Source organism: Halichoeres trimaculatus, unplaced genomic scaffold (assembly GCF_033239565.1).
Source record: "Halichoeres trimaculatus isolate MK-OKI-2021-1 unplaced genomic scaffold, fHalTri1.1 fHalTri1_scaffold_10, whole genome shotgun sequence".
Classification (NCBI taxonomy): Eukaryota; Metazoa; Chordata; class Actinopteri; order Labriformes; family Labridae; genus Halichoeres; species Halichoeres trimaculatus.
The window spans coordinates 5,625,935-5,639,203 of record NW_027437187.1 but is presented as its reverse complement, the minus strand read 5'-3'; the positions used below and the strand labels follow the sequence as shown (position 1 = coordinate 5,639,203).

Sequence of the window (13,269 nt, the reverse complement as noted above, 5' to 3'; positions counted from 1 at the left end):
CTGGTCTGACTAACACTGAGCTCGGCTTGTGGTTTCTGGTTTGTGTGGGCTGATCCCTCCAATTATTGTTCATCAAACTTTGCACTTCATGATAAATTCTCAATATCAGATTGCTTTAAACACACACACACACACACACACACACACACACACACACACACACACACACACACACACACACACTGTGGGCTGTCAGCTGGAAAAAGTGGATTCCTCGGACACAAACTGTGGACAGGGGTGATTTACGTTTACTCTCACACACACACACACCATGAGCAGCTTGCACCAAATACCCCCTCCTCTCTCTCTCTCTCTCTCTCTCTCTCTCTCTGTCACACACACACACACACACACACACACACACACACACACACACACACACACACACACACACACACACACACAGAGCTACAGAGTTGTTTGACATTTGGGCGACTAACCAGTGGGCAGTCTGAATGCACAAGGGCACTTTTACAGCTCTGCCAGGTGCTTTAAAGTGCTGCTGCTCACACACACACACAGCACACACACACATATTCACACACACAGAGCTGGGGGTTCCCTTAGACTCGCTCTAGTCAGAGGAGAAGACGAGGAGGCAGCGAAGGGAATCTCTTTTTATTGACTGCTTATCCAGTTAATCCTGAGGATTGGAGTGAGCAGCACACACACACACACACACACCTTTAGATCCACACACACCTCAGAGTGAAATACACCAGCAGAAACACAAAAGCAAACAGTCGTCATGTTCAGCTACGGTCAGAATAACTTCACCTGGAATGGGACCCTGAGAGAGCTGGAGGGCAGCTGCGGCGCTTTCTGTACAGGTAGGCTTTGATTCTGTGTGTGTGTGTGTGTGTGTGTAGGTGTGTATGTGTGTGTGTGTGTGTGTGTTTTCTGCAGAGAGACACTGTTAGGTTGACAGAGTCCCTCAGGTCTTCGTTGGACTCTGTGAGCAGCTGAAGGAGCACACAGTGATTCAGTGAGCACAGGTTACAGTCTGACCCGCAGCCTCTCGTCTCCTCTTCCTCTATGTGTGGTGCACCTGGAGGATTTATGGACTTCTTCCTGACCAGGACGGAGCATGTGTGTTTTAAGCACTATGTCTATCTACCAGCAGGATATTTTGAGGAAGTGAGAGCCTGAAAGCTCACTGAAGTCTTAGAAGAAGTAACACGATGATGATGCTGTGAGTTGTTGCTGTGAACCTGCGGTTACTCAACAGGTCCTGTCAATGTGAGAAGCTGCACAGCTGCACAGAGAGACCTGGACTGTGATTTAGGAACAGCATTAAAATTTGCATTAAGAATGTTTTCTAAGGTAATGAAATTGACACGGCATTAATTAAGAAGACGGCTTTGCTCTGCAGAGCAAGTTTGCAGCTGCAAGCGACGGGCTAACTGACTGACTCCGCAAAATGCGCAGTGAGGGACAGTCCAAATGAACATCCTTGACACATTTTTTCACAGCATGGTGATAAAACCAGAGCCAAGCAGACTGCTGGATGAATGACATTATTTTAGAAGCCTTAACCTCTCGCCCAGTCCTTTCTTATGTGAAAATTTTAGTGATACATGTCTTCAAAAATTTCCAACTGACAGACAAGTAGACAAAATGACAGTATCTTGAGTATAGTATACAGGCATCCATATGGTTCATCACACAGAAATCACACTGTCTGTGCTTCGTGACACAGACTAGATGTCTGTGCTCTGTATGTCACTATGGAGCCTTTTCAGTTAACTTTAAATCAACAATACTGAGACAATATTGAGCAAAACACCACAGGCCCATCTTGTGTGGAGCACTGACATTGTCTGGCATGGAGCACACAAACAGCCAGTCCATGCCATGCAGCACACAGCCAAACAATCTGCCATGCTGGGCACAGACAGCCAGTCTGTGATGCGCACCGTACAGACAGCCAATCTGTGCCATGGAGCACAGACAAGCAGTCTGATGCATTGAGCACAAACAGCCTGTTCTCTCATGTTTGGCAGGGTCTCATGTCCACGCTGTCCCCCCCTCACTCACGGTTACTAAAAAGCAAAAATGACTTTGCTAAAACCATTGTCTTAAAACGAAAAAGAGCAGTTTTTGAAGTTTGGTTATGAAGAATATTTAATTGAACAGTATAGAAATCTCCTGGCATTTTGAATGTTGTTCTTATTGGCACTTTTACTGGCACTCTTTCTGACTCTCTTCCTAGTGCTCTTTCTTGGGCTCTTTTGCTCTTACTAGCAATCTCTCTGAGGCTTTTTCCTCACACTCTTCCGTGTGCTCTTTCTGGCTCTCTTGCTGGCACTTTAAGTGTTGCTCTTTCTGGCGCTCTTCCTGGTGCTCTGTCACGTGCTCTTTCTTGCGCGTTTTCCTGTGCCCTAACGGGCGCTCTTTCTTTGGTTCACTCTAGCGCTCTTTTTTGGCGCTCTCACGAGTGCTCTTTCTTGGATCAATGTTGCACACTACCTGGCGCTATTTCTTGCGCTTTTATTGGCACTCTAACTGATGCTCTTTTTTTGGTGCTTTTTCTTCTATTCTCTCCCCCCCAAATGGTGCTTCTCCTGGCGCTCTTCCGGCGTTCCTTCTTGTGCTCTTCCTTGCAATCTTCCTTGCACTCTTTCTTGCGCTCTTCCTTGCGCTCTTCCTTGCGCTCTTCCTCGCTCTCTTCCTTGTGCTCTTTCTTGCTTCTTGCACTCTTCCTTGCACTCTTTCTTCTACTCTCTCCCCCCCTGATGGCGCTTCTCCTTGCACTCTTTCTTGCTTCGTGCTCTCTTTCTTGCACTCTTTCTTGCTTCTTACGCTCTTTCTTGCGTTCTTTCTTGTGCTCTTCCTTGCGCTCTTCCTTGCACTCTCTCTTGGGCTCTTCCATATGCTCTTCCTGGTGTTCTTTCTGCTGCTCTTTCTGGCACTCCTCTTGGTACTCTTTCTGACTCTCTCCCTTGCACTCTTTTTGGCTTTCTTCCTTGTACTCTTCCTGGTCTTCCTGGCAAACTTCCAAATGCTACTTCTGGCGCTCTTTCTGGCTAATCCAGACCAGACCAGACTGAACAGCTCTTATGAACACGCTTTACATTGCTCTCAGCAGAAACACAGCATAACAACGACGTGTGGGTCCAGTTTACCAGATCCATAGACTTCTCCTCTCCTGAACCACCAGTGATGGAAACCAGGTGAAGGATGCCCATCTTTAAAGAATAGCACATGAACTGCTGCCTGTGAGCAGCTACTGTTTAGATTCATTGGGATATCCATCACAGAAAGTCTTTTTGACCTGTTTTTTGAGTTAACTGTTCCCCCCGAGTGCTAATTTTAACATAGTTCACTGGGAGCTTCAAGACCACATCTGTGAGCTCTAGACCAACCATGAGCAGGCTTTGAGGGGACTGTGCAGAGTGGACTGGACATTTTGCCACACTTTCACCAACATCCGTCTTTTGACACCAGGAGAAACAATACTCTGGACAATGTGTACACCAAGAGATGGGGAGGCCACAGGGAGGTGCTCCACCCGGACTTCTCTGACCGCGTTTTAACGTGGCTGCTAATCAGCAGGCTCTTCACTGACTACTGACTCTGTCAAACGGCTGCTGTTGGTCAAGCTGACCTGTGATCACATGAGCCTGTGTATAGACTGTAATAATGTATTCAGCACATGTTATATACAGTAAAATGTGTGTGCGTGTGTGTGTGTGTGTGTGTGTGTGTGTGTGTGTGTGTGTGTGTGTGTGTGTGTGTGTGTGTGTGTGTGTGTGTGTGTGTGTGTGGGTGGGTGTAGGTGAGTGGGTGGGAAGTTCAGGTCCTTCTATACTGCTGTATCATGTTAGGTTGCTATAAGCAGACCTCTGAGAAGTCAAAGCACTGGTCCTGATTTAGCTCCTTTCAACTTTAACACACACACACACACACACACACACACACACACACACACACACACACACACACACACACACACACACACACACACACACACACACACACACATCTAAAACTAGAAACAAGTAGTACCCTTTAGTGTTGAAATAAGAAACTGAAGGAGCAGTTCTGTGAGTGTCCACTAGAGTCTGCCTCCTGCAGTGAGTCAGTCCCAATAGAGCTCCATGTTAAAATGAACAAGAATGTTTTAGATGTTCATTCACTGTCTCTCTTCACTGCAATGTTTTTCTCTTGGTTCTGCTTGAAGCTGAAAGTGACTAATAATAAAAAATAAAAAACTGTAATTTTGTCTTTAAAAGGGGAGCACAGCAAGAAAAAAGTGTGAGAAATACATGGTTGAATGGAGGCATTGTAAGGGGCGTAGCCTCTTTGGCTGAGGGTTGGGTGTGTTGTGGCTGCTGGTCAGGTGGTTAGGCTGCATCCGTAGCTCCAGCTCTAGTTTTTCTAGCAGGAAGTCTGCTGGAGTCAGTGTTTATAAGATGGTGACCTGCTCTGAGAACATTCACCATCTACATTCACCATTTACCATTCTGTGAGGAACTGGGATCTTTCTAGTTTCAAGTTGTGTGTCCATGTGGTCCTCCTTATGTTTTTCTTCTAAAACATAAAAGATACATGGGTCTGTTGGAGAGTATTCTTTTTATTATTTTCATGCCGCAGGTAAGTAAACACATACAGCCAACAACTTTGTCCTCTTCTTCTCCTGCTTGTTATGTTTTACATCAAACAATAGTTTGGCACCGCCCAGTGGCTAAACATATTCTCTGCTCCTATCACTACAATCCTATGTGTACCTGTGTGTGAGTACCTGTGTGTGTACCTGTGTCACCTGTGTTGAGATGCAGGCTCCTGGCAACAGACTAATACATTAAAAATTTTGGCAAACCGTGCTTCAGCAGAGGAACGTTAAGTGATCTCACCTTCAACCTCCACACTCACTACCACCACAGATGATCCTTATATACTCTGTGTTACACTGGAAACGTCACGCTCAGTCGACACCAGAGTGAGTGAGAGCGACCTGAGGGATCAAAGTGAGAGTGCCCACTCTCTCTGTAGTCTGTGTGTGTGTGTTTGTGTGTGTGTGTTTGTGTGTGTTTGTGTGTGTGTGTGTCCATGAGGTGAAACAGACAAGCAGAGTTATTATGTCCTGCCACACACACACACAGTCTGCTAGTGTCCTCTAGAGGACAGTAAGCGCTCAAAAAAGCTCCAAGTATTAATAGAAGGCTGAACTATGAACCTCTAGGAATGAAGAGGAAGAAGAGGAGGGGGGAGAGGAGGTGGAAAAGTGGGGGAAAGAGGCAGAGTAGGCATATAATGATGGGGACAAGGATAGGGAGGAGAACTAGGAGGCTGAAGAACAGTAAGAGATACAAAGCAAAAATAGAGTAAATAAAAGCAGGAAGGTTCCAGAGACTAAATGATTTGGATTTGTTATTGATTTGGACGTCCTGGTACTCACAGTGACCTTGCAAACTAACCAAAAAAAAAAAAAAAAAAAAAGAAAAAGTGAGAAACATAAGGAAAGACAACACTGTAAAACATAACTTGTTGACTGCATTTAAGGCAAGGCAAGGCAAGGCAAGTTTATTTCTATAGCACATTTCAGCAAGGCAATTCAAAGTGCTTTACAGGCAGAACAAATTATAGAAAACAATTAAAATTCAATTAAAAAGGAGATTAATTAAAAAGATACAAAAAAACAAAACAACAACAAAAAACAAACAAACAAAAGATTAAAATAGATTTTAAAACAGATTTTTAAACAGATTTGAAAAACAGATTTTAAGATAAAAACAGATTTTTAGATAAAATTTGCAGTGCAAAATTAAAGACAAGATATTAAAATGATATTAAAATGATTTGTTAAAATGCTCTAATAAAAGGCAGCTGTAAAAAGGTGGGTCTTCAACCTGTAATTAAATGAGCTAAGAGTTTCAGCAGACCTAATATTTTCTGGCAGCTTGTTCCAGATATTTGGAGCATAGAAGCTGAATGCTGCCTCTCCATGTTTAGTTCCGACTCTGGGGACTGAAAGCAGACCTGATCCAGAAGACCTGAGTGGTCTGGGTGGTTCATAAGGGACCAGAAGATCATTGATGTATTTTGGCCCTAGTCCATTCAGAGCTTTGTAAACCAACAGGAGTGTTTTAAACTCTATCCTCTGAAAAACAGGAAGCCAGTGTAAAGACCTCAGAACTGGACTGATGTGATCCACTTTCTTGGTCTTCGTGAGGACTCGAGCAGCAGCGTTTAAAAAAACAACAACAAAAAAAAAAAACTTAGGAAACAGATTGCCTCGAAATTTCAAATGAAAGTAGATAATTTATTTTAAGTTGTAAGGCTGAAAAGAAATGTTTTTAGACAGCTTGTCAGAAACTTTGAATGTGGGAAACACAAAATTATTTGTTAGGTTAACTATAAAATTTAACTTCAGATAGCAATTTTTGTTGTGATGGTGTTTTGTAACTGTGAGTGAGGAGGAAACTCATTGGATATAGGACCCTGCTGTTCTTCGAGATGTACAGAGGGTACAGACTGTCTGTGTTCTAAATGGCGCAGACCAGCTGTTTAAGCCCGTTGGCAATGACCTGCTGTCCTGTCTGTCTTTATCTTAACCCATCAACACATCTAATTTATTAGCATTAACACTGAATGCACTGTAAAAATCATTTTGTACATTGCCCATGCCATGTGGAGCACACGTAGCTGTTCTGTGCAGATGTGCACAGGGGGCTAATCCATGCTGCAGTTCACAGACAACAATCTGTGCAATGGGGCACAGACAGCCCATTCGTGCCATACAGCGCACAGACGGCAGGTCCATGCAAGTGAGCACGGATGGCTGGTTCGTGCAGTGGAGCACAGCCGTGCCATGCCAACATCCTGTGCCCCCCCATGTAGTAACCTCTCAGTGATCAGCAGGGTCTCATACCCACTGTTTCCACCTCACTCGCCGTTACAAAATACCATCACAACAAAAATTGTCTTTGCTGTAAAACAATAGTAAAATACTGGCAGCAGGTTTGCCAGTATTTTACTGTTGTTTTACAGTGTTATTTCTTTTTACAGACAGCCTGTCCTGAATTGAAGACATAATGCAAACCTTAACCTGCCAGCTCTTACTGACTGGATGCCTGACATTTTCCTTTGTGTTTCTTTTGGGGTTTCATGATGGTTAATCTTCACTCACAGCATTTAAGTGAAGGTTACTTTAGCCTGATGAGTTTCATTACTTTTATCACCAGAAAGTTATATTAACCAAGTGTAAACTATGGAAGTCAACAAAATGAGACATCAGTTAGGATCACTCTTTATTTAAAGTAAGGATTGAAATTAGATTTTACAGTGTACACCATATTATTTCAGCATGTTTATAGTGAAAACCTTAAAACATATCTGTAACGCAACTTTTAACATACCTTTAAACACTCATGTTAACATATTTCTCACACACACAAAAACACAGCTTTTAATACATCTATATACTTATTTATTTACACGATTATCAACACAATACTTAACAAACCCTAAATTACACATGTTGACACACCTGTTTTACCCCTGTTAACATGCTTAGACATGGAAGCAAATAAAAGATAATTATTTGAATTTTAGCAGCCACTGTGTGTTTAATACTAAAATAAAAACCCCACTGAATTCATGACATTGAATTATTTTGCTATGAAAACCATGTATCTATTTTTTTTGTCCTGAATTCAACTATTAAAAATGTAGATAAAAAAATAAACTTTTTTGAAAATTCAGGTCCAAAAATTCAAGTTTCATAACTCAACAACAAAAAAATTAAGGTTGCTCGAATTCAATTCGTTAAATTCAATTCTAAATTCAACTCATCAAATTCAGAACCAAAAATTCTAGTTGGCAACATCAAGGCTACCCAGGACAGGAAAGGCAATATACTGTGTACACACCTGAAAGATGGACTTATTTAAGATGAAACTCATGTCAGGTTTTCAATGGTTTCTGTTTCAAGCTGTAACTTACAGTCTTATCAGTTGAAGTTTTACCTGATGACATTGACTCTTTCCTTCACAGCTTTCAGACACATAGACTTTAGGGAAGATTCCTATTCTTCATATTCAGCCTAAGCTAAGATCATGTCTAAGGCTAAACCATGGAGGATGTTTAAACAGCAGCTGACATCTGCTCAATGGGAATTTTGTATGTCCTTTTTAAACAGAAGCCTGCTTTACCAAAAAGAGAGGTGAATAAGGTTAATCACCTGGGCCCATATGCACGTACAGTCATTAAACAAATGGGACCACCAGTCCTAACATTCTGTTGTGGAACGGCCCATGTAGCTGCAACGTTAGCCGCGTGTACAATTGCAAATAATTGTCCAGTTAACTCATTATACCACGAAAGAGACGCAGGTGCAGATTACGTTATAATTAAGGAGAACCTCCTGGAAAACCCATCAGACAAACTCAAACTGCACATGTCTACCACTCATGAACAGTGATAAACATGGCTATTGGTAATGGTGTGACTGAGAGAAGATCAAGAAAAACATTTTTCAGAGAAAGAAATTGAGATTTTATTAATAGAATACACAAACAGCTGTTATTAGTGAGTCAGTCAGGTAAACAAAGAGAAAGAGAAAGTTTGGCGATCTTGAACAGAGTAAATGTGTCTAGTGTTTCTGAGCTCACAGTAGAAAACCTCATTTATAAAAATAATAATATGAAAGCTGCTTTGAGAAACAAGCGCCACAGCAATGCCCCAGTACCTCCATGAATAACTCTTAAAGCAGTTTATGAACTCCAACATTTCACCACAAACATCTTGAAGGACCCAAATGTACAGAAGCAAAGAGTAAATAAGTAACACAGCCCCAGAGCATCAACCAGACACCACCATGCTTCACTGTGGGCTAAAGCTGAAAGTTTTATCATTTTGTCTATAGATTTACCCTGAGATGGGAGACTGTATGTGTGTGTGTGCGTGTGTGAGAGGACTGACTTTTTACTGCAGCTGCTGTTGTTGTTCATGTAGAGATGGATGTCTCTGTCAGCCTGTTGTCTGCACACATCAGAGAAATAACCCACCAGACAGCTGAACCAACACACACTGGGTCCCCCTCATTAACTGAGCAGAGGAAGTGTGTTTGTCTCTCTCTGTGTATGTGTGTGTGTATGTGTGTGTGTGTGGAACCAGGGGAATCCTGTCAGGACAGAAGTGTGTGTATGATTTCACCTGTGGATTAGCATTCTGTCCCCTGGGAGCGAGCAGGACTATTTGAGAGGTTCATGTGTCTGAAAGTGTGTATTTGGTGCCAGGCTGGGATTACTGTGTGTGTGTGTGTGTGAGCAGATGACCTTATGAGGAGTGTGAGTGTGCTGTAAAGTTCATGTTGGCTGAAAAGCCGTGATGAGCTCAGTGACTGAAAGTTGGGATTAAGGATGGGTATAATGAGTGTGTCCTTCAGCCTGACCCACTCTGTCTCTATTACCCACCCACCCACCCACCCAACCAACCACACACACACACACACACACATTGAAATGGCAAAGGTAGAGATGGAGACGGTGGCAGAGTCCCTGATGAGTGTGACGACTGACAGAGACAGATCGAGTCTCCGTTTAGAGCGTACATAATCTTTGAGTAATGAAACGGAAACAATGAAAGTGACACCGTACAGACTCCTCACACACTTCAGTCTGTGGGAAAGGCAGAAGTGATCACAGTCAGAGGTAAAAGGGATTACACCAAAGGCCAAGTCCATATGAAGCTGCTCCAGAGACGGTACAGAGACAAGCAAACCTCCATTTAACGAACACAACACTGAATATTCACAGTTCAGCAGGCCAAACACAACACAGACACTTAACTGTATGGGACGCTTTTAGAAGAACTCTGAGCTGTAGATCAACACTGTAGTGACTGAAGGCAAAGTAAATACACTCCAACCATCCCAATTTTTGGTAGTCTTCTGTTCGGGTGCAGATATACTGATCTGACCCCAGGAGGTGGAGCTAGAAACATTGCCGTTTGTTGATTGGTCAAAAGAATCACCACTTCCCTGGCGTTGGCAGCGGCTGTTTTTCTCCTGGCGGCACACAGTCTTCTCTAAAACAAAGCTTGATTGTTCTTTGCATCAAAGAGCTACATGTCAATCACAAAGAAGACAAATAGCTGGATGTCTCCCATTGTCTCTTTGTTTACTGTGTCCTGTTTTTCTTTTATTGGATGTACTAGCGGGTTACACTGTGTAACACTGCTATGCCATCATGCTATTCTGGAGCTGACTTGGCTATTGGCACCTGACTTACATGCAGCCTACCAAGAAGGGCATGGTTGGCTGTGAAAACGCAAACAGGGCACAGCCACCCCCAAATACATTTGCTGCCCTCCACCAGTCGTATATTGTCTCTTATAGTGAATGCACTCCTTCAAACTTAGTGCTGCATAATCAATTGAACTGCAACAGCAATTTAAGAATGTGCAAACAGACAGAAGGCTGTTTTGTGATTTAAATGCACACTGTAAAAAGTGACTCTTTAATCAGTTAAATGTGATGCAATTTTTAAAATCAATCCCACTCAATATTTTTAAGTTGAGGTTTCCAACGTATATCAACTCGAAATTCTGCGTTGCTACAACAACAAAAAAGAAAGAAGTTGGACCAACTTAAATTAATTGCTTCAACTGGTCACACCTAAATAAATTAAGATCTTTGAAATGGAATCAATATGTTCATTTAACACAACTTAATAGTTCAAATAAACTAAATATTTAATTCTTCTCAAATCAACATTTTGCATCAATCCAACTTAAAGTTTTAAGTTGTTTCAACTCAATAATCTGCAAAACCCAAAAGGAAAAACCATGAGTGAGGAGGGAACGCTGTGGATATGAGACCCTGATGCACATTAAGATACACGCAGGGACAGTGTGTCTGTGCTCCATGGCATGGACCAGCTGGCCGTCTGGGGTCCACGGCAATCCAGTCTCCAATTAAAATACTCTCTCAGTAATGGTAATTTGAATATAACTGAAGACAAAACCCAGTTTGTCATTTCTGATCATAATTTTAGCCAATCAGCACATCTCATTTATTGACATATAAAACATTAAACATGCTTAAAGGGACACAGTCCATGTCACAGACAGCAGGTCTATGCCATGTGAAGCACAGAAAGCCTGTGCTCTTGGCAGGTTAACATCTTAATGTACAGCGGGGTCTAATATCCACTGAATTCCCTCCTCACTCACAGTGTAAATTAAGTAACGACAATTGACTGTAAAGTAAACTTTACAAGTAGACATACAGTAAACTCAACTTAAGACTATTAGTCATATTTACTAACCTTTATAGTGCAATTATTTTCCTTGATTCTTTTAAGTAAGATCAACTGTCACATTTTAACAGTGTAAGTATAAAAACACCTCGTCAGATTTTACTTTGAGGTTTTGCAAATTATTGAGTCGAACCAACTTAAAACCTTAAGTTGGACTGATGCAAAATGTTGATTTGGGAGCAATCAAATTTTTAAGTTCATTTGACTTGATTGTGTTGTTTGAACTTCCTTTCAAATAATTTATTTAGGTGTGACCAAGTGAAGCAATACTTTAAGTTAGTCCAACTGCTTTCTTTTTTCAGTGTGGCTACATGCGCTAGTGTATAACAAACATTTTGACCTCTCATACGCTAGGCAGCTGTGTGCGCAGTGTGATTATAACAGTTACAGTAAACCACACAAAAGTCACTGGGTGTTTTATGGTTTCCAGTCACAACTTCCTGTCCTGCTTGATCTTCCCTTTTCTGAGTTTATACATTACAGCTCCACATACTTCAAAAAAAGGATGGCTGTGTTTTACCTGCAACACGACAGAGTAGCGACGCAAACGTACTGCAACAGAACAGATACAGTGTGAGTTGACAGATTGATTTGAATGAAGTCTATTTCATCTGTTCGCAGAATGGAGACACACTGCAGACGCATCCCATGCAATTTAGCGGTGAAGCTCAAAGTGGGGACTGTCATGGTCAGCTGCCTTAAGTCGTGTTCTCCTAAATCAGTGTTTCTCAATTCCGGTCCTGGGGCCCCCCTGCCCTGCATGTTTTAGATGTTACACAAATCCAACACACCTGATTCAAATGATCAGCTCGTCATCAAGCTCTGCTGGAGCCTGTTAATGAGCCATTCATTTGAATCAGTTGTGCTGGAGTGGGGTAACATCTAAAACATGCAGGGCAGGGGGGCCCAGGGACCAGAATTGAGAAACACTGTCCTAAATGCAGTGGTCTCTGTGGTGGAACTGCATATCAGCCTCCAGAGTGCTCTCTGCTGCCACTCTCCTTTGAGCTTCATTCAGTGGTCAGTTGTTGAAACTGCAAGTCAGTTTTTTCTTACCACAAGACGACCACCATACAGCCACACCCATGGACCTCTGCTGGTCTATCCTGTCAATCCTTCTGATCCAGAAGAACCTCACCGTTCCTCCTCTAAACCAGTGCTGCAGGAGCCTCAGTGGTCGACGTGTATGTCAGTCATTTTGTGACATCCCCTCTTTTTATAGCAGCATGAGGAGGTGAAGAGGAGGTGAAGAGGAGTCTGAGGAGGTGACTTGAACTTGAACTCCACGCCTCAGGCTGCTTATAGAACATTTGGATCAGGAGATGCTGACCTGTTTGATACACACCAGTCCCCCATTAAGCTGGTGTGATGGACACCTTCCTGTCATCACCTCTAATGAGATGAACCAACCTGGGCAGAGCCACACACACACACACACACACACACACACACACACACACACACACACACACACACACACACACCACACACACACACACACACACACACACACACACACACACACAGCAGCTGAATGCTGTGATGCCTCTGTCTGTCCGTCCTCAGGTGTTCTGTACCTGGGTCTCAGCAGTACCATGAACCCCAGCAGCAGCAGCAGCCCCTCTGATGGAGCTGGAAGTGGACTGTGCTGAATGCCTCTCATGTTAGTGATCATGTATTAGTGGAGGGTTAGCTGGGATCTAGCTCAGTGTGTGATTGGTTGGAGAGGACCTCTGGATATAGCTGGAGTCCTGCAGCTGCCCAGCTGGCCTTGTCAGGGCCTTTTTATAGTGGCAGCCTTCTCAACACCACAGCACAAATGCTTTATCCTGCAGGGGTAGAGTTACACATGCACAGGCAGGAGAGGGCACCGCTCATGCACAGTGCACGTGTGCGCATGTGCATGTATGCGCTTGTGTGCATATGTGTGCGTCTTTGATGGAGTAAAGCAAAACATAAAGAAGCGCAAACTAACAGCAGAGAGCACGGAAACAATCTGTACGAC

The 13,269-nt window shown here is 42.9% G+C and overlaps 1 protein-coding gene across 1 annotated transcript in view; it reads left to right on the top strand.

Moving 5' to 3' along the window:
• The first annotated feature begins 748 nt into the window (after window positions 1–748).
• Window positions 749–13,269, top strand: part of agbl1 (AGBL carboxypeptidase 1) — a 59,131-nt gene continuing 46,610 nt past the window's right edge. Inside the window, exon 1 of the mRNA XM_074678003.1 lies at window positions 749–830. Within this exon, the coding sequence (XP_074534104.1) occupies window positions 749–830 (82 nt within the window). The remainder of the gene's footprint in view (window positions 831–13,269) is intronic.